This window comes from Labrus bergylta, chromosome 23 (genome assembly GCF_963930695.1).
Source record: "Labrus bergylta chromosome 23, fLabBer1.1, whole genome shotgun sequence".
NCBI lineage: Eukaryota > Metazoa > Chordata > Actinopteri > Labriformes > Labridae > Labrus > Labrus bergylta.
This window is the reverse complement of record NC_089217.1, coordinates 18161234-18183157: the sequence shown is the minus strand read 5'-3', so window position 1 is coordinate 18183157 and position 21924 is coordinate 18161234. Positions and strand designations below refer to the sequence as shown.

The following is a 21924-nucleotide window of genomic DNA, read 5'->3' as shown; positions in this document are numbered from 1 at the left end:
CTTTTTGACCTCTTAAAGCCTTTCTCTCTTCATGCACCGTGGTAGCTGGTGAAGCAAGAAAACCTGACTCTGTTTCTACATAGAATCATTCCTGAGCGGACAGAACCAGGCATTCTGTCCCACTGCTCTGTTTGCTTTATGTGACATTTCCTCTGCTTTGAAAATGTAAACAGGGAACATTGAGTAAATGTGATTTCGTCAGCTGTAGTTTTTTTTTCCCAGCTGATATGTGAAAATATTCTGTCCCATAGCTCCATTTGCAGTATGCTGGATTAGCTGTGTCGGCTCTTTTTGCAGTTACCTATGTGTTTAAGACGACCATCAGTGAATGAGTCTGACGGTGAAGAAAACTTAGTAAACAAAATCATTTTTTTATTTCAAATGTATTTAACCAGGAGAAACCTCATACAGATTAAGAATCTCATTTATTAGAGTATCATGGAAATTAATTCTCTGACAACTTGTGGAGCCAGATGTTCCTGATTTCTGGACTGCATGTTTTACATTTCAAATGATTTGTTACGACAGGATCTTTTGAGGCAACTTGAAACAATCAGGTGTTGAGGGTTTGGTAATGCCTTGGTTGCCTGAGTCAACCGTCTCCGTAGCGACCAGCAGGAAAAAGCAGTTGGAAAACCAAGATAGCGGCTGTTTCATATAAAGCGCTCATAAATAAGAATGTTATCTTCTTGTTTATCTTTGGGCAAGAAAGCAGAAAGTATATTTTCCAAAATGACAGATGTGTTTTATTATTTTGAGATCTTTAAAAGACTGTTTGGACAGAGACGTGGTCACATGGTGCTTTGTCCTGGGAGTCATCTGTGTGGTTAGAGGGATGTCATTGAATTGTGGTGAAAGAAAAACAAAGCTGTTTGTGTCTCTGTATTTAGAGTGACAAACAAAAACAAGCCAGAGGAAAAAAAAACAAGAACTGCCTTCTTCCTTAACCGCGCTGCACATCTCCCCTTCGCCACCGTCCACGTCCCCTTCCTGATCAACACGCTGGCTCTCTTCTACAACTTCGGCAAATCCTGGAAGTCTGACCCGGGAATCATCAAAGCGTCAGAGGAGCAGAAGAAAAAGGTGACCGCGTTCAAATATGACTTCAGATCTATCATGCTGTACATGTTTTCACCCGCACACACAAACATACACACACACACACACACACACACACACACACACACACACACACACAGACACGCCATGTTGGATAATTTCCAACATGGCGGGTGCTCCGTGGTTGACTCTGGCCCGCTGCCCTCTCTCGCCCCTCTCTCCTCTCGGCCTCTCGTTCTCACACTGTATTGGAGCACAGCGGAGGCTCTTCTTCTTCACCAGGCCTCTGATTGATGAGGAGCTAAATTTAGCCTACATTGTTAGCGCAGCACTCACTGCTGTCAAAGCCGGGCAGCCGCCTCACATCAAAGGCCTCAGAGCTTTCCTCTCCTCTTCCACCTCTTGTTCTCCTCTCAATAGTTTGTTTAGGATTGTTAAACGTCAAGTTTTTTTGTCGAGCTAAGCTTTGAAGCAGGCTGATTTAAAAAAATAAAAAATAAATAAAAAAAAAAAAACAGAAGGGGAAAATGTTCATTGTGAAGATGAGATAAAAACCAAAACATGTGTAAAAGGTATTTTACCTTAAAATCTGAATAGTGTAAATCCCATCGCAGCTTGTAAATCAGCCGAGCGTCAGTCCTGCATGTTCACTCTGCTGGAGGCTCCATCCTCGGCCTGTTCACTGTCAGTAGGTCTATTGTGTCAGCGCCAAATAGACCTTGGCAAGATGATTTTCTGTGTTCATTCATTTTTCTGCCATGTCTCAGTCTGCTTCTCTTGTTTGTTTGTTTTTTAAATCTTGTTTTTTGTTTTTTTGTGTTTCCTCCCGACAGACGATTGTGGAGCTGGCAGAGACAGGCAGCCTGGATCTGAGCATATTCTGCAGCACCTGCTTGGTAAAAAATCTGACTTCTATCTCACAACACACACACACACACACACACACACACACACACACACACACACACACACACACACACACACACGTTAGACTCTGAAGATCATTGCATAAATAACAACTCTCTTCTGCAGATACGGAAGCCCATCAGGTCCAAACACTGCGCAGTGTGTAACCGCTGCATCGCAAAGTTCGACCACCACTGTCCCTGGGTGGGCAACTGTGTCGGTATGTGATAAACACGTGCACCAAACAAATGCACCAAGTTTTCTTTATGTGGAATGACAGAAACACAACTGGAGGATGAAGGAAACACAGAGAAGGAAAAATATGTTGTGCAGGAAGCAAGTGTGCGTGTGTGTAGTCTGTAAGAGGATGTCTGAAGCAGACAGGAGATGGTGGGGAGGCAGCTGGTCAGGAAAACTCAGAAGGAAGCTTTGAAACTATAGAAACTATCTGAACAAACAGACCAACACACCTCTTCACTACAGAGTCCTGGAAAGAGATTAGAAAAGCTCCTCCGATGATTTAATTATCTCATAGTGCAGTCGAATTCTTTGTACTTCATGTCCTCCTTTAGAATATATTTAATTTGTTGATCAGGTTGTAGTACAGTATGTTTCCTGTCTTTGTCATCTGTTAAACTTTCAGCTTCTCTGAGTTTCTGCGCTGTATTGAGAACTTTTTCTATTTCTGATTTATACATGATGGACCTGAGAGAAAGGAAATCTCCTCTTTTCTTTTTTCTAAAATTGAAATTGATCATCATCATCAGCTATCATTTGTGTGTGGTGCTAATGAGACTGAAGACGTCACATGCCAAACATCCAGAAGAGGTGTTTTCTTTCATCTCATCTGACTCTGTTGTTTCTCCTCTACAGGAAGTGGGAACCATCGTTACTTCATGGGTTATCTCTTCTTCCTGCTCTGCATGATCTGCTGGATGATCTACGGCTGCATTTCCTGTGAGTAAAAAACAAACATCATCCTTCTCCTGTTTTTCTCATCACTTATCCTGTATGCCCAGCTGATTCACGTTCTCTCTCTCTCTCTCTCTCTCTCTCTCAGACTGGAGGATCCACTGTGCCACCAGTTATGCGAAGGACGGTTTCTGGCTCTACCTGACCCAGATCGCCTCCTGCTCTCCCTGGATGTTCTGGATGTTCCTCAACAGCATTTTCCACTTCATGTGGGTGGCCGTGCTCATCATGTGTCAGCTCTACCAGGTGTGCACATAACTTACAGAAACACAATGATAACTTTAGTTTTTGTCTTTATAATATAAGATCCACACATGATCCCCCTCTTAAGGAGGATTTGAATCTCTTCTTTATATCTGTTTGCTTTCCTTGAATGTTTCTCAGATCGCAGCTCTGGGAATCACCACCAATGAAAGGATGAACGCTCGGAGATACAAGCACTTTAAAGTCACAGCCACGTCCATCGAAAGCCCCTTCAAGTAAGTTATCTCCTCTTTTTTTTTATAAACTGAAGTCAGAACTACATCTCAGTATTTCAGCTGGTTTCAGAAAAACAAACTGTTGTGATGCAACCAAGTAAAAACACAGTGTTGTCACTTAATCCTCTTCAGACTGCTGTTTCAGGGCGCCATAGTTACGCCTTCAATCTTGTTTCATGGTTTGCGAAATGTTTCAACTATTAAAGAGAAGTGTCTTTTCTCGCTCAGAAACAGAAAAAGTTTATTTTAAATATTTTAGTTTTTAGTTACTTTTAGGAGTCTCCATGGTAACCACGTCCTCAGAGGCTAACTCACTTAGCTGATTGAGCTACAAATGAACCTCGACTGAGAGGCCGGATGATTAATTTGTTGTTTTAAAAGCATGAAATCAGAGCGGAACAAGCAGGAATCTGGCATTCATTTGAAGATGTTTGTTGATAGAAATCACTCTGTTACGCCACTTTCACTGTGACCACCCGGTAAGTTGCAAAAAAAACGACCTTATTTGACCGGGTGACGGGTGATAATTTCCAACCTTGATGCTTACTTGTGTGTTTTATACTTTTCATGATTTTATAAATAGATAAGAAGATCATAGGAGATTCTTTTTGTCCTTTTTTGTTGTTGGTTTCTTCAGTTGAGTTTAGTTTTATAATAAGTCTGTAAAATGATGAAGATGATGAACCATTGTTTGAAGTGATCTCACCGATGATGGCTGAAAATCGTCTGTGGCTCCGCTGTGGTTTTAAAGACGTTATCTACAGAAAGTGAAACATGCTCTGGAAACGTTTCATTTTTAAAAACACTGGTTAAGAAATGCTTACAGTAAAAAAAATATATATATATTGTATGATCAAAGTCTAAATTCTTATCTCCGTCTTTGTCACTTTTCAGCCACGGCTGCTTCAGAAACCTCATCGATTTCTTCGAGATCCGCTGCTGCGGCCTGATGCGGCCCGTGGCGGTGGACTGGACCACGCAGTACACAGTGGAATACGACCAGACGTCTGGCTCGGGCTACCAGCTGGTGTAGAGGAAGAAGACGACAAAGAAGAAGAGGAGGAGGAAAGAGGGGGCAGAGGAGCAGGGGGGGGAGTCGAGTGTCGCTGTGTGGAAGGAAGTTTGAATGGATCCCCGCTCCCTGCACCCCCACCCCACCCCCCCACATGGCGTTCATATCAGAGCGATGCTGTTCTCGGGAGCGCTTGCTTTTTTTGGACCATCTCTCCCTCACCGATCAAAAGACTGGAAAAAAAAAATCAGCCAGGACTAGCATGCTGTAACGGGGCGACACCACACCTACTACCCGCCTCTGACTCCGCCCCCAAAAACCAACAACTTTACTACTATTACTACTACTACTACTATTCTACAACTTGGGACTTCATTACTGTACCTCCGCTGCTTTCTGACCCCTCCGCCTCGTCTCTTCTCCCGAGCCCTTTGGACGGTGCGATGCTGCCAGGCACGAGCGGAGAGGAGAGAGGGCGAGCGAGAGGATTTTCAAACGTGACGCCGTCAAAGAGAGCGGCACCTTAAAGTGGCAGTATCATTCTTTCTCCTTTCCCTTATATATTATCCTTATTTATGGTGTCCCCGTTGATGTGCCCTGTGTGTATTTCTTTGGTTTCTGATTGGTTCAGGAACTTTGCTGTTCCTGTGAGATTTACCCGTAGTGGCCAGCGAGGCTGAAGGATTTGTTTTTTTTAAAACCATGAGTTTTTTTTCTAAGTGTGATCGAGATAAGGGAATGTCTTTTTAAGGGTCTTGATTTTGCACCGTGATGAGTTTCGACTCGAGCTGATGAGGATCCGCCAACATTAGTTGAACTTATCAGAGAGGAAAAATGTTGGAGCTGCTGGAGGAGTCCAAAAGTTCTCACCTGCTGACGAGAAGCTGCGACCACAGAAGATAACATTTTTGCAAGGAAAAAATAACAAAACAAAAAACAAAACAAAAAACAGTTGTAATGCAGTATAAACGCAGGGCGAAGCACGAGAACTCCGACTCCTCCAGCGGCGACCACCGTGTATACGTGACAGAAAATATCCTACAGACAATGTGATACAGGTATATTTATTTTAAAACTATTTATAGACAAAGTAATTATGTGCTAGCGCCATCATTTTTACATTTCACACCATTTTTAGCTGAGTAGGTTTTTATGAGGAAAAAAAAAATATGGAACGAGTACCTGTAGCTGTTTGAGGTGGAAGAAGCCCGGGACCTTGACTGCGGTGCAGGTACAGTGAGTGTATTTATTAACAGCAGAGTTTAAAGAGAAGAAGAATGGACAGACGAGTTTACAAGGACAGGTCATTCCATGTGTTTCTCTCAACAAGCTGTAAAGTCTTATATGTTTTGTCTTTTGTCTGCCTACAACATTGCACTGATTTTTAGTTTGTTTTGTTGTTGTGTTGTTTTTTTTGGGCCGTTTCTGAACACACGGGCTCAGCACGCCGACTCTCCCGTATGTTGACAGAGAGGAAGAGGAGGAGGAGGAGGGGCCTATCAAACATGGCCGACTCCATCACTCCCTATCTGGACCTCTCGCACCATTCCCTCCCCCCCCCACCTGTGCAGTCGGCTCCACGTTAGCATTAGCAGCAGCAGGATGGACTGAAGTGTAAAGAATGTGCATCTGTACATAAACAATATATTTCTCTGTAATGTTTTTCTTTTCGTCAGTGTTAGCCCCGAGGTGCTCCTTCCTTGACAAAACTTCATTTTTGTTTTCTTTTGGGGGTTTTTTTGAGTTTGGGGGTTTTCTTCCAAGCGAAACGCCAAGAAGAAAACCAAGTGACTATACTCCAAGTGTATGACTGTAGCTTTTAGTGATGTCCGACACTGCTGTCTATAGGCATTTTAACCCTTAACCCCCCCCCCCCCCTCCCCCCCCTGCCAGGAAACTCCACTGCATGTACGATGCTTGGGACAGCTGGGCTCTCGCTGTATATCCCCCCCCGTCAAACCCGTTTTCATCACCATGGTGACAGCCCGGCAAGCCACGTGTTTGTATATAGTGAATGTTAAGTATTTGCAAGTACTTTTTCTGTTCATTTGTCCGTTGTTTTTTTTTTTTTTTTTTTTTTTAAATGAGTTTCCTTCCCTCAAATCCAGTGTTTAGTGGAAGTTCTTTCTTTCAAGGCGGCTGATCTCACCGTCGGGCCGTCCTGTGCAAGTGTGTAATATATCTGAATGTTTCATGCTTGTGGACTCTGTAGTCATCATAAAGGGTTTTGTTTTTTTTATTTCTATGTCATGTACCGCTGGGTTTGTTATACCACTGGATGTACAAATTGTAAAGCAAAGACACTAGAGAACTAAGGCAGATGCCGACTTCTTTTTTTTTTTTTTTTTGGTTTTCTAAAAGCTGAAATGTGATCATGCAATAGTTTTAAGGATAGACGGAGGTTATATTACATTTAAAAGGCCTCTGGAAAACTTTTTGGGCCTCATGTTTGCATCATCAGAAGAGGACGGTTATGTCATCATTTCACCGATCATTCCCCCAGACTCACAAAACGAACCACTGATGTCATTTCTGCCCTAAAAACACAAAAAACAGCAGCTCCTCTTTTGGAGGTCAAAGGTTTTTACTTGGTTGTAGATATCATATCAGTACCCGTGACTAACTCCTTGTGTTGTAATAATGCCTTCAAGGTGATTGGACGAGGGTTTTTTTGTGTTTTTTTAGGGCAGATTTCAACACTCAAGCTCAACCAGGACATGAACTCAAAGCCATTTTCAGTCCTCACTAGTTCTTCCAGCAGCCCTTAAAAAAGTCTCTGTTCTGTCTCCCCTCTCATCATAAAATCAAATAAAAAGGATAAAAAGCACATTATCATTTCCAGTGCCTCTCTGCCCACCTCCAGACATCACTGTTACTCCGCTTCAGATGTAAACATATGGGCATGGTTCAGTTTTAATGGCTTTAATAATAAAATACAGTCAAATGTGAACTTGTGGTTTCATCTCTTTATTTGTATCACAAACACCTATTAAAACATAAAAGCATTCTGAAAGAGAAAAAAAAAGACGAGATATTAAGAGTTTAATGTTCATGTAGGAAAGAGAAAACATATGAAGGTGTGACTGTCTGTTCAGAAAAGAAAATCCAGTTGGTCCATCACTGAGCGTGAACAAGAGCGCCGGCTCCCTGGCCGTATCCGAATCCTTTGGGCCCGAAGTTCTTGGCGTAGCACGCTGCAGAGAAAGATGGATAGAGAAGAAAAACTCTTAAACAAGCTGCAGATTAAATTGTAAAACTTGCTCCCTTACATTACTGTGAAATCTCCGGTCTGCAGCTCAGGATGTTTCCGGAAGAAGACAGAGAGCCATGTGAGATAAATCCACAGATTGATGGCATTGTTGGATGCTCAGGTGAAAAATTCCTCCTTATCAAACTCACAGCTAATATCCATCTGTGGACATCTGCATGTGTTCTGTTGAATCATAGTGTGCTTATGACCCCGTTTCCACAGTCAGGGGGACAGTGAGCAGCTCTGTTAGTTTGACCAGACCACTGACGACCAACACTGACACCACACACACACACACACTAATTATCTGCGACCCCAGTGAGTACAACAGTGTGTGTGTTTAGTTTGAAAAGGCTGTTACATAAGAGCCAGACCAAGCAGCTCAGCTTGTGCTGACATGATCTCATCAGCTGACAGCGGTGACCTCACTGCGACAGCTGCTCCCTGTACAACTCTTTAAAACTCACAAATCATCAATGCTTGTGAATAGCTGCTTACTCAGTTTTAAGAGCAGGCGCCATCAGTGATGTCATAATTACTAACAGTGCAGACAGTCTGGGCTCAGCAGCTGTATATTTTGACCTGACTGAATCATAAGACAGTAAATCATAAATCCAACAGGTGAACTCGTGAGTGTTTTGCAATCGGTGAACCTGCAGGGATTTACGTTGCTGCTGCAGCAAGTCACTCCTTTTCTATAAATGTGCTTTTAAAGGAGACATATTAACGACTTGTACAGTGTTTTTGAACATATATTTGGGTAACCTGAGTGTCTACTGACCCACAAAATGTGAAATAAACCCATCCAGTCCTTTGTTTGTGGTCTGCATAAGTCTTGCAACACAGAGATAAATGCTCTGTTTCAAATGTGCTCTCCTTGTGATGTCACAGTGGGATTCTGGTAAAAAAAAAAAGCCTCCCCTCTCCTGATATCTCCACCCATGGACTCCACCCCCAGCCTAGAACAAAACTTTTGAGCAGGTCCCCTATTTTTATTCTCACTAGCGAAGGATGGGGGGGGGCTCATTGCATTTAAAGAGACACACACCAAAACGGAGCGTTCTGAGAGAGCTGGTTTATACAGGGTCACAAACCTCCTCTGGTGCTTGATTCATGTTATATTTTGACCAAAACACAGCACAGATGTTTCATTTAGACTTAGGTTTAGGGATTGTGAGAGCCCCCTTAAGGCTGTAAAATCTGTCCTAGCATTTTTGGCTCACACTGGTCCCTCACAAGTGGCCAAACATGACCCATAATTTAAACAGAGTCATGGATATCTTGAAATACAATCAAAAGGCGACAACATTGTTTTTATGGAAGGAGCACGCAATTTGAAATGTAAATATTCACCATCAATCCTGTTTCTTTGATCTTGGGAAGGACAAGTTAATTGTGCAGCCCTAGTTAGTTAGTAGACATCTAGCGAGAAGCCCCTGTCACTCAGAGAGGCTATGCACTCCAGATATCCAACCAATTTTTGTGCAAATGTCGTAGTAAAGGCCCAACACATTCTAGTGAAAACATTTTTTGCTGTTGGATAACTGTGCAGCAATCCCTCACGCATTGAGAGTAATGCAGCGTGAGTTTAAACGTCTGATGAATAAAGCAGCTTTTCATCTGACTTTGTTTTATTCCTGTCTGTCTTTGAAATCTACATCATGACTTAATTACTTAAGTTGTTACAGAAATATTGTGTTGTGATGCTGAAATCAAACATCACAGGCGCACAGTATGTAGTTTATGTAGATTTTGTCTCAGACAATTAACTCACCTTTGCAGTAGATTTCTCCGTCTTTCTCAGTCTGAGTGGTCGACTCCAGGCTCTTGCCACATTTTGCACAGCGGAAGCAGTTCTTATGCCACGGCTAGGAGAAAGAAGACATCATTTCAGTGACATCCAAATAATCAGTGAGTATGTTATTCTTCTTTTCTCTAGTTCTTGACTCAAACAGCTTTATACACAGGACGGGACGTCCATGTAAACATGATGTAAACACAGCTCTGACAACAACACAGCTGGCAGGACTCGAGCTTCTCACTCATTGTAGACAGTCATGACTGAGATATTTACAGAGGATAGACTTTGATTTCTGCTGTATTTATGTGTAAACTGTCGCACACTCTTCCTTTAAACTGGTCCAAAAGGAGGATAAAATGTGACCTTTATGTTTTACAGCATTAAAACAAAACTCAAGTCAGGTTTGAAAAAATATATTGTGTTTATGGTTATTTAAAGTTGATAATTGCAGGTTGTTCATAAAACACGTGTGTCATGATTTCCTTCATTAACTCCATCAAAGCAGCTAAGAATATCTTCATTAAAGGGAAATTACAGGTTATGCTTCAGATTTCCTCCCGTTGGGGAAACACGCTAACAGCTCATGACATCACCTGCTGTAAATCAGCTCATGCATGAATCCTCTGAAATTGTTCACTCACTTTTCCTACAGGAAACAGAAAATCTGTGCTCCTCTGCGGAGAGGTTTTTATGAGTCCTCACGCTGGGTTTCATTGGGTTTTTATCCCCGTCGAACTAAACATCCTGACTTTTTTTTTTTTAACTCTGGAGTGAAAGTTTCATGACTTCATCTGCTCTAAATCTGCGTGTCAACAACATCTGGCAGAGAGCGCAGTGTCCAGACGATTAGAGGCAGCTGTTAGGAAGCCAGCATCCAAACTGTATGGACTGGGTTCAATCACAAGAACAGGATTTGGGTTCTGTCATTAGGAGCGACCACACCAGAACCTCCTGCATGTGGTTCAGGACTGTTAAAGGCATGTGTGTTCAATCTGCTCAGACATGTTTCACTCCTGTGGTTTGTGATGCACATCGTGGTTCTGGGGCGGTTTAAGGGACAAAATATGCTTCATTTTTCTCAGGGCAAGTTTAAAGCTAAAGACTCAGCATGATTTTTTTAAAAGCTTAATGCTAAAGACTCAGCATGACTTTTAAGACCCAATATCAGGGTTTGGGTATCAAGTAACGAATCTGCCCACCCTGGAGAGAACAAGGTACCAGCTGCCCCTGTTTCAAACGGTCCTTGGGCAAGACACTGAACCCCGAAATGCTCCTGAAGTCATCACTATTAGAGATGGGACCGATCTGATCTAAAATCGGTCCCGGGTCCGATATTGACGTAATCTATGTATCGGATATCGGACTGGCGGCGCCGAAAGATGTTTGGGCGCTTTAAACCTTCTCAGCTCGTACAGTTCACTTTGAAAACATTCAGACTGAACTGTGAGAAGTGTTTACAAACCGTCTCCATGACGACGTTCAGACGAGATGGAACAGCTCCTACTATAGAGTTTGATCAAAAGTTCAATTCTTACACTATTGTTTAAAACTTTTAATTTGAAAACCTGACAGTTGTTGCTGCTTCCTGTTAGCCCAATGCCATGTCAGGTTTACTACAGCGTTGTGTCAGTCTCTGCCATCAGTTTGTGCAGTAAATTTAATTCTAAGCCAACAACACAACCATGGAAACACATTTGTTTGTATCAGCGAGCTTATTCATTCGTTCACTACTCACATCTCATGACCACGGGTCAGGATTGGGATAGAGATCAGCTTTTCTTCTAAACTGCCTCCTCACCACAACAGTTTGGTATAAAAATCTGCATAATACCAATCAGTCTTTCGATTACACAAGAGTTTTTATCCTGACATATAAACAGGACCTCAAGATATTTGAACTCCCCTTCTCTTGAGGCCAAAATTCAATCACTTACAAAAGGAGCTTTGCCCTTACATCTGGTCAAAACAACAAACTGCATAAATTACCAAGTGTCATAGCAATCACAAAATACCTCCAGAGAGCTGAGACTTTAGCTCCCTCGTTTTTTCTTCCTGCAAAATGACCCAGAATGCCTTTGACAGAAGCATGGAGCTAAACAGATTTGCAGACTGCTATCTCAATTGTTAGATTACCTGATCACACTATTTAAGAGATTAACTCATTAGCCTCAGTTTTGGTGCATTCCTATCAAAGGTCGGTTATAACCCTGTGAAGCCAACGTTACATCTTAAACATTGAGCAACACGTGCAGTTCATCAGCAGGAAAGAGCAGCAGAAGCACATTCTTTAATGCCGTCGCATCAGACCAGATTCCCAAACGCAGCCTATTTGTACACACTCTGTTAGTGTTGTCATGACAACAGATTGATTCTCACTCAAGCCTAGAGTCATCATTTTTGCAACTTGGCTCGACCAGTGAAAGCTAAATGGTCCACTTGGCCGCCGTCTGGACAGATTGATGAGCTGTGTGTGTTTCTATCCTGCACACAAAGCTTTTTGTTTCACCCTTCAGATAGAGATGAACACTCATAAAAGATTCATTAAAGTGCAACGTTAAGATGAGAATAATCAATTCATGCCGTAGCCGAGGGATGAATATGGGATTCGGCATCTTGGCCATGAAGTCTTCGACATGTGACAGGAGCAATAGCTGGGGATCAAACCCCCCGACCACAAAGCTACAGTTCTGCTTGCAGATACATTGATCAAAGTGAATCTCATAATAAGACACTGATGGGAGCCATCGTGCCATTACTTTAATACTCAATGTTGATTTTGTGGCAGGAAAAAATCTGTAGTTTTTCATTTTGAGTGCAAAACTAAACCTTGTAATGGAGTTTTTTTGTGCTGTAGTATTTCTTCTTTCACCAAAAATGTCCCTTGAATGCTTCTTTCATTGCTGGTGAATACTGGTCGCATCTTTAAGCGTTGAATTAAATTTGGAGAAACAATGTGATAGTTTTAACAGAGTGTAGTCGATGGTTTAAACGCTCACCTTGCCCGCCCCCATGATCTTCTCAGCCGCGTAGACAGAGTCTCCACATCGGGCACATTTCTCCGAACCTCCAAACTTCTGCGCATATTTGGACGGGTTGGGGTTGGTGGTCGGTTTGTGAGTGTGTGTCCTTGAGGGAGAGAGAGTGAATATATATAAACGTAAGTATAAATTAGCATATTGCTTCTGAAACAACACAAAAACAATGGTCACTCTTCTGGATGTTCTCTCTGTACCACAGCCTCCTCTGCTCTTGTGAAAACATTTACTCAGTGACCCAGGAATGACCCAAAACACTGAGCTGTGCGGTAATAAATACCTCAGTTATTCTTTAGTCGAACATTAATTAGAGAACGTTGTTACAACTTTATAAATGATTACAACTTGTTTTCAAAAAAGACAAAAAGTCCAGAAATAAACCTGGTGGCACCTCCTCCTCTACTGTCTCTCGCCTCTGTCCTCAGCCAGTGGTGGGAAAGTGAACGGGGCACCCTGGGGCCCTGGAGCCGAGCTTATCGGAGGGTGACTGCCAGCCCCAGTGGCCCCTGAATGAAGCTCTTTGTGGCGGAGGACAGAGAGGAGGGTAAGAGGGCTCCTGCTGGTTGCATAATAATCTCTTTCATAACAGTCATCACCTGACGTCTGGAGCAGGAGCAAACAGTCAGGGTGTGTGGGTCTTTGTTTTCTTGTTTTTTGCTGCTTTTACATCCTGTATTAGAGGGGTATATATATATAAGGTCTTTGTGAGGTGGGAGGCCTCAAATGTTGATATAATAATTAAATCTGAACCTGTGAACCCAATGGTTTTAGCTTTAAAGCACAGAGCTTTGATTATATCTTCTTTTCCCCAATATCAGCCTATATGAGTCTTTTTCAGTGTTTTTCTAAACATTAGATACACATTTATTAGAGTTTTTGATTAGCACCAGGTGTCTGTTTGTCATTTAAATATTTCAAGCTGAGTTATTTTTTAGTGCTTTGAGTCCCATCACCTTAGTTCCTAACCATAACGTCAAAAAGGTGAAGGAAAAAGGCTGAATTTTAGCTGAATTAAATTCAGCGACAGCTTGGCTCACAGCCCTTCCAGAGAGGGTGAGATAACAGGGGCAGCAGTAGCTCAGTCTGTACAGTCTGCAGGGACCTGGGTTGGGAACCAGTTCAAGTCTCAAGTCTTCAAATCGGTCTGGTAGCTGGAGAGGTGCCAGTTCACTTCCTGAGCTCTGCCGAGGTGCCCTTGAGCAAGGTACTGAACTCCCCACCAGCTCAGGAGCGCTCGCTGTGAGATGCTGAGCCCCTCACTCTGACGTCTCTCCTTTAGTGCATGTCCATAGGATCCTGTTTGTTTCAGTCTGTGTGTGTTCAGCATGTTCAACAACAGAGTGTAAAAGTGAATTTCTCTCATGCGATAAATAAAGTATATATCGTAATCTTAATCACTCTATCTGTTTTGGTCTGCGGTTAATTTCTCATGACCAATTAATACTGACATATCTGAACTTCCTGAGGACTTATTAACAAACTACCAGCAGCTCAGCTCTCAGCCCGACGCATCGTGACATCCTGCGTCAGCTGAAAAGCATCCGAGAAACAATGTGAAAAGCCTTTAATCATTGTTTCTAGCAGTTGTATTCACTCTGGAGGGGGGAGTCCTCTCAGTATGACTTAACAACCTTGTGAAAGATGAACACTGAAGGGCTTTTTTTGTGACTGAGTTTGTACGTTTACAGCCTGCTACGCTGTTTCTCCTGCACTGTAAAGTTCAGAGAATTTTTGAATAATGATTTGTATATTCGAGGTCAAGGGCCAGGCCTTCCAAAAGAAAGGGAAGAAGGAAGACAAACAAGTTCAGAACGAAACGCAGTGAGAGGGGATTTTGTATCCGTCTTGGAGATAATCAGTCCTGAACCGTTACACTCTCCGATCATTACATTTCTCTTCCTTGACGTACTCTGCTCACCAAACCAGCGCAGCTGTATTTGATAAAGCGGTGGACTGTTTACCAAATTTCCCATCAAGATTTATTTCCGGTTGCCTCGTGAAAAAAATTCAACAGCGAGAAGTTCTGGGAAAACAAATCCTGCTTTTCCAGGCAATTTTGAGCCCATCTGTACTTGGGATATGCTATCATAAGACTATATTCAGGGTCTTTGTTCATGTTCTTTTTTGGAGCTATTTGACTTTAACACAATGACTGCATGCTGTTTGGGGACAAAGGCACAGTCAGAGTCAGCAGCCTCGACGTATAAACATCCTTACACAAACAGTGGACCACTGAACCAACTGACCTCTTCAACCTCATGGACAATTTAAAAAAGAGTCCATGTGAAGTCATGTTGCAGTTACTTGGAGCACATGGCTTCTTTGAAACAATGACTGCAGGCATTCTTTGGCATGTTGCCTGAAATAACCTCCAAATTTAAATTATCTTCATTCTAAGTCACAGTGAACCAAAACTGAGCGTCACAAAACTTCATGCAATCATCACTCGAGCAGTAGTTCCAGCTTACTCTTCGTGTTTGATTCCCAGCCGCTCTCCTCGGTCCATGTTGAGCGTCCCCGCGCCCTGACCGTAGCCGTAACCTTTGGGGCCGTACTTCTTCCCGTAGCATGACTTGCAGTAGATCTCCTGGTCATGAATGGCCAGCGTGGTGCTGTCTAAGCCCTTCCTGCAAACCACTGAGGACGCAGAAAGTAAGAAGTGGTTATTAGGCATGAAGACTGTATCTGTGCACATTACCAAGAAATACAATTGAACTCTTTGTCATGAAAATGTTGTTTCTTAAGGAAGACATAAGACGATAGCGCAAGCATTTGTACATTTACAAGAGAAGACTTTACTCCTGAGCTCTCAGGTCTTGTAGGTTCCTCGGGATTGTTGGTGGGGACAGCATGCTGCTATGGACCCCCCCCCCCCCTGTGTCAGTGTGTTAGAAGCCCGGGAGGTCTTGTCCCGGCAGCAGAAGCCAGACTCTCGAGTAAATGGAGCTCCCCTCAACCTTCAGCGACGTGATCTGGCACTACTACCACCCGACATCCCTGACGCCCAGCCTCCACCATCAGACTGTGTCGCTCCCACAACCACCGCCGTCCTCATTCATGCACGGCCTGCTCCGACCTCCACCTCAGCGGAGAGGAAGTGTGGACAACAGGAACATGAGGAATGCAAAGGAGAAATCCTTCCTGCATCGTGGTGCAGAAAATCTTTTACAAAAAGTTTTAGATAATATCTATTCAGCCCAAAAAAGTTGGTCACCTTGTTCCTGCGCTAAAAAAGTTAGAGCTTCCTGTTTACCTCAGCGTTAGCAGCTGACTAAATATGCACGATGATTTTGGCCCCTGGCTGAAGGTTATTTCTAGACTTTAAGCTTCACATTGTGATGATATCAATGATTTTTAAAAACACCTTTTTTCACTCCAGAAACGTTTGACCAATTTAAAACCTCCTCGCTGTAAATATTTATGAACAAAGACATTGTTGACCTTGTTTGGACTTTGAGTTGTCCTGTTGGTTTCTCTTTTTGAACAACAACATATAGACTACCATCACCTGCTTGTAAGTGGAGTCATTTTCTCTCAGGCTGCAGCAGACTGTACATGGAAGTCGGCCACGGCATGGATGGGAAACCAAAGGTAATTCAACAGTCTGGCTTCCATTACACTGTCAGTTTGGTTTGTCTGGAGCATTACATTGTAAAAGAAATGTCCAGTTCTTTCTGTACTTACCACTTACCACTTTCAGATCAAGTGACTTTGACTGATTCAGGTTACAGATCTTCAAAAAGAACAATCCTGTAACTCTTTGCAGGTCTTTCACTTTAGCTGAAATTCAACTCACTTCTTCTTTTTAAGCTTTTGACACCAGAACTGGAGCTAGTTTCCCACAAGAATTCAACTTCAACAGAGTTCATGATTTCAATTCCATCACTGTACAGTAAGGTTGTCAATATATTTGATACTGTGATACTTATCGATTCCACTTCTTTTTTAAACGATGCAATCTCTGTTATTAGAATGATCGCTAGTATTGACAGTTGAGAAGTTAAAAAAAAACTTTAGGTGGCCTAGTGGTTAGTTTGCGCGCCCCTTGTGCAGAGGCTGCAGTCCTGTAAGCCTCCAGATCTTCAGTCATTATTGACCCAGAATGACTTGAAATTCAAGGAGCGTCTGTCCTGAAATGTTTTTTTTTAATCTAAAATGAAACACATGGAAGCAGATTCTACAGGATGTCGACGTTTTCAACTCGACTGCTTGAACTATTGACTCCCAAAAATTGACTCATTGATGGTTCTCTTTTGAAGCTAATTTGAGTTTTTGTAAATTATACTTTGTCTCTCTTTGTGTCTCTGACTGCAACTTTGTGTTTTTTTGCTGCTGACTGTCTTGGCTAGGTCCACCTTGGAAAAGAGGTTCTTAATCTCAATGGGACAAACCTGGTTCTTTAAAGGTTACATAAAAAATAACCTAAAGCTGCCACGAGCCAGGAGAGAGAGAACTGTCTAAATTGCGCAAAACTTGTTTTGTTGCTGCCATGGTATTGAAACAGGTACCGATATTTTTTGATGTCTGCTAGAGTCGTTTAAAGTTTTAAAATCTGGCATCGTGACAAAGCCTGTGTTCTACTCTTGGCGGGTTGGTGCAAAGTAAAGAATGCATTATCTGAGACAACAAAAGCAGTACAGTGGATTACGACCGCACACTGGCTGCTGGGATCAGATGAATTCTTCACACTCTGGCCGACACTGCGTCACTGTGTGATATGGGTTTAAGATTTCACACAACTGGCTGGAAAAAAAGTCTCCACTCATGTCCTCTCTGGTCTCCCCCACCCACTCCTTTAAAGTTTCAAAACCTTGCGTGCTTCTTAGACGATTCCAGTTCAGCCAAATAAAGTCGCCCCAATGTGTTTAATCACCTTTGTTGCAACTGTTTGCAAACAGCTGGATCATTAATCCCTGAGCAAGCAAATCAAAGAGTTAGTGTGGAAAGAGTCTTTTGAATCTGTGTGGCATTTCTGTCAGTATGTTGCTGCCTTTCATGCACATACAAAGTGTTGAATGTCAAACTGAGAAACTGGACGAAAGGGCAGAGAAGAGTCAAGAACATGAAGTTCCTTTTGCCTCAGCATCTCCTCAGTAGGAGTTTGAGACAAAGCTGCCTTTGAATTGAAAACCGCTGGAAAGTATAAACTCATCTGTTGTGTCGCTGACCGCTTCACTCTTCTTCTTGATAGCGGCTAAATGAGAGCGTTTGTATAAATCCTCATCCATCTGCTGGAACATCTCCCTCCTTTGACATTTCAAGGATGGTTCAAGAGCAGGACAAAGCCGCCCCCACCCCGTTCGAGAAACGAACAACAATGCAAGCAGAGAGAGAAATGTCAGCACACGCTCCCTATGATGAGCGGTGGAAAAGATGAATGTGAGCCCACCAGTCTCTCTCCTGACTCATCTTCTTGTGCCAAGGACATAACAGCGAAAACAGACTTTTATTAGATTATAAATACAAAAAACATGTGCCTTTTAATGTAATATCTGCTGTTGGCTGGGCTAACATAATGATATTTAAGACTCTTGAGAGGTAGAGACAGCTTTTAATCTGAGTCTTTACGGTTAGAAGAACACTGTCCCTCATGCATCACATTTGGTGACTCTGTCAAATTATGAAGTTTGCATTTCACTTCACAAAATCTTTTTCCTTATTTTTGTTGTTGTTTTGCAGGAAGGTTTAATTTTGTTGAAATGTATTTTTCAGTAGGGAAATGAAATTGTACTTCTCTTTTCCACAGAGAGTAAAACTCTCTGTGACATGTCGTAGAAATGGCAAGATACACAAATGGCTGGACGTTCAAACAAAGAGAGTGCTTTTAGTGTGATCCCTCTGCAGGGTTTTATGTGTCACAGCTGTACTCACTGCAGAGGAAACAGCATTTGTGGAAAAACTTTCCGTCACACTGCACCTCCTCAGCGTGGTAAACCGTCCCCCGGCACGCCGTACACTTGTTGCCTCCTCCCCAGTTTGGCATCGTGTCAGTGTCTGAGAAGAGATAGAAAGGTGAAAGAAGAGGAAGAAGGATGTGAGTCAGGGATACTCTGTCTGTCCTTATTGATCTCTTGCTTGTTACTCATCTGAACTGTGGAGACTTTTGTTTCACCAAGGAATGATTCTCATAAAACTGAGAGGGGAGGTTTTTCAGAAATGCCTTGATTCCTTTATGCTCTTTCTTTTATTTACCTCGAGGATGTGCCAACAAGTGGAAATGTGTGTCACCATTTATAGAATGGATGTCAACATTGAACGGTCCGGCTACAAGCGGCAACTTTGGAAGTGCGAATAACCAACCTTTCCCTCCTTTCAGGCTCCACCCACTCTTTGAAAAATGGTCACTCCTGGAAAGATTTATTGCAACAGATACAACCACAAAATGGCAATGCCACCATGGTTACATCCATCTCTCTTGTTTCTTTGGCAAACATAGCACCTGATAAATGCAGTGCTCACAGGTATATGACCTGTTTGTTTTTTAACACCTCTTCTGTAAACATTTAGAGAATTCTACTTTTGTCTTTGGGGAGACATGTTGTTGGATTTCTGGTTTTAGTATTGCAGGTTGATTTGAAAAACACCGCTCCAGGCAACAACTTCAATCCAAATAAAAGAAGTTTTGTACGATGCAAAATAGGTCCTCATAAACAACAGGGCACTCTAATACCCCGAGGAATGTTTCAGGGCGCCATGCCCTTAAGGCTTTTGTTGTCTGACGGGTTGTGGCTGCAGGATACACAAAAACAAACAGCAAAGTAGACGCGCGAGTGCGTCGTAAACGCTGTTGTTACCACCAGAGCTCATGTGACGCTCAATTCCCTCCCTGACTCACATGTACATCTGCCTGTTATTACAGACTCACTGCCCTTTTGAATTTATGACAAGGAGGCGTCAATGAGTTCCCAAAAGAGACAGATTTAACATTTAAAGACTGTGATAGCATGCTTTTTAAGACTTGCATTAAAAGGTCCTGTTATTGTGAATGAATTGAAAGGTAAACACAAAGAAAAAGAGACTATTAATCTTGTCAGTCAGTACGATCTCCTCCCAGCTGGATTACAGACTGCAGAACAGGCCCGAGCACGAGAGGGGATCAAAAGACCACAAACATTACCCTCAAATTTTCCCTCAGGGGGTTGGGTGTGATCAGAGGGTTGGTTGGTGTTGAAGTGTGCAGACTGCAGACCAACAAGTCTGCTGTTGATAGAAATGTCGTGGGTTTGGCCTCTGTAGACCACCACAGATCTATTTCAAGTTTAAGAGCGTTTCTGAGCTGTAACACAAAATCCTTAATTCTGCAAATCAAGTTTGAGATCATTGTTGGACATTAAAATGTTCCACTGAACTGAACCAGGACTAATGCAGATTTTACTGTTACTGATCTATTCACAAATGGTGACTCATTGAATTTTTCTTCATGTGGAAACTCTGTAATGGATTTGCATTTTATTAAATTAACTTATAAGGTTCACTGATTTTTTTAACTAAAGTCCATTTGACATTTCTTGTCTAACTTTTCCTGAAACTATTCTCAATACTCTGTTACCCAGTAGAGCTGAAAGTAAGTAACCATTACATTATTTCAGTATTTTAAGAAATAGGGTTGATTCCTGTGGTCCCTTTGCTGTTTTAACAGTTTTTGCTCTCACAAGATTTAATAAAAGGTAAGATGAACCTGTCGTCTCTTTAAGACATAATACATGTAAATGTTAAAGTTGTTCTTTTAGAAGTAAACCTTTTCTGCTGTATTATTTTTGATAAATATTACGTCAACATGTTTAGTTTTTTTCTAGTTTTGTATTAATTTGCATACTTTTTAATTCGCTTCCTCTCCAAGGTGTTTCGTAAAGGCACCACAAAATACAATTTAACAGAATAAAAGCAGTGATAAACCTTGGACACGTATTGTTCAGGGTTCATCTTTAAAAAAAGGATTAACCTGTCTTTTGTTTATTACGCTTTTTACAAAACATGTTATAACTTATTGTTATCACCCTGGTACCTTACATGACACTACAGGTGCTGTTTAATTAGTTTTCTGTGGTCTGATGTAAAGCACTTTGAGACCTGTGTTAGAAAGTCTCGTATCAATAAAGTTTTATTTGATTGCTAATTAGCCATTATAACTAAAACACAAAGCCTGAGGCTGTTGTTACTAATTAGAAAACCCGTTAGCTCTAAGATAGATATCTTGACTTGTTTTAATACCTTTAGACGTAAATATGTTCAATTCCTGTTCGACTTCACAAGCTTTTATAATAACAGACTTTCATTAAAGTTATCTAGAGGCAGTTTTAACGTCATTTCCCGGTTATAACCAAATGTTAAACAATTAGGCACTGTAACAGTAAAGGTCTCATTCATTTTCTTCTAGGCTGACTTAAAACAGACATTAACCCTGATAAAAGTCATATTTTCAGTGATCTGTGTCTTGACAGTAATGTGAAATCGTTTGAGCACAATGTAATAAAATAAAAAAGTTACCTTGTAGAGTTTTAAAAGGTAAGTATCCAGACCACTCTCCTCCTCAGCAGCTGCACACTTTACTCCACTGACTGTGAAATGCCACATACTGCACATATTTACTGTTTCAGTGAAAGGAGGAGGGGTTTTTGAGGGGCGTGAACTCAACACGTTGCGTTCAGGTACGCTCAGGAGAAAAACGATGGAAAATGAACTGTTGCATTCACGTACACCTGCGTAAACAACAATGCGAACGTAATGAATGAATGAAAGACTTTATTTCAAACTAAAACAATAATAAAAAAAAGAAGAAAATGAACAGTGTCCAAAAAAGGAGTAGGTAATAATAAAAAGTATATATGCCTACCCCCTTTCTCAGGGTTCTTCTATTAGTTCATATATTATTCCGACAAATGCTCATATTTACCAGTGGCGATAGACTCCATTGGGACCCGAGGCAAAAGGTCATTTGGGGGCCCCTCAACCTGCATTCATCACCATCATGTCTACCAGTGTCCTGATGCTTTCTCCTCTTCCTCTTTTTTCTCTCCCTGACTCATCGATAAACTTTGGTTTTCACAGAATTAAAACATGCAACACTTAAAAGGGCAATGAGAGTGCTGTCAGCCCTCAGGGGGCCCCTACTGTCCTGGGGTCCCAAACAGTTGCCTGCCTTGCCTATTGACCAGCAGCGCCTCTGTGTACAACTAATGGGGTTCCCCTGTGCTAACTACATTAACCTTTTGTATAATCTATTTCTTCTGTTCATTAAAGGTCATGTCCTCCTTTTTGTAATGATTAGGGCCAATGGCTGTGACCCAAATATAATGGAAGTCTTTAAGTGGATTATTCAGAGCACTTGAGACTTTTGGCAGACCACCTGAAATGACTCTGCTCCAAACTCAAGGACACTTCAGAACACATTTTCTGGTGGATTCTGTGCT

General features: G+C 41.9%; 2 protein-coding genes across 2 annotated transcripts in view; one reads left to right on the top strand and one right to left on the bottom strand.

The window, feature by feature from the left end:
- Window positions 1-7378, top strand: part of zdhhc17 (zinc finger DHHC-type palmitoyltransferase 17) — a 32175-nt gene extending 24797 nt beyond the window's left edge. The window contains exons 11-17 of the mRNA XM_065951231.1: window positions 961-1083; window positions 1893-1955; window positions 2092-2185; window positions 2839-2922; window positions 3026-3183; window positions 3322-3416; window positions 4311-7378. Coding sequence (XP_065807303.1) covers window positions 961-1083; window positions 1893-1955; window positions 2092-2185; window positions 2839-2922; window positions 3026-3183; window positions 3322-3416; window positions 4311-4449 — 756 coding nt within the window. The 3' untranslated portion in view covers window positions 4450-7378. The remainder of the gene's footprint in view (window positions 1-960; window positions 1084-1892; window positions 1956-2091; window positions 2186-2838; window positions 2923-3025; window positions 3184-3321; window positions 3417-4310) is intronic.
- Window positions 7375-21086, bottom strand: csrp2 (cysteine and glycine-rich protein 2). The gene is made up of 6 exons (XM_020649530.3): window positions 21002-21086; window positions 18386-18508; window positions 14983-15151; window positions 12476-12605; window positions 9453-9546; window positions 7375-7622 (listed from the first exon to the last, which is right to left on the bottom strand). The coding sequence occupies exons 2-6, from the start codon at window positions 18495-18497 to the stop codon at window positions 7546-7548; spliced, it is 582 nt and encodes a 193-aa protein (XP_020505186.1). The 5' UTR covers window positions 18498-18508; window positions 21002-21086; the 3' UTR covers window positions 7375-7545.
- Between the last annotated feature and the right edge of the window lie 838 nt (window positions 21087-21924).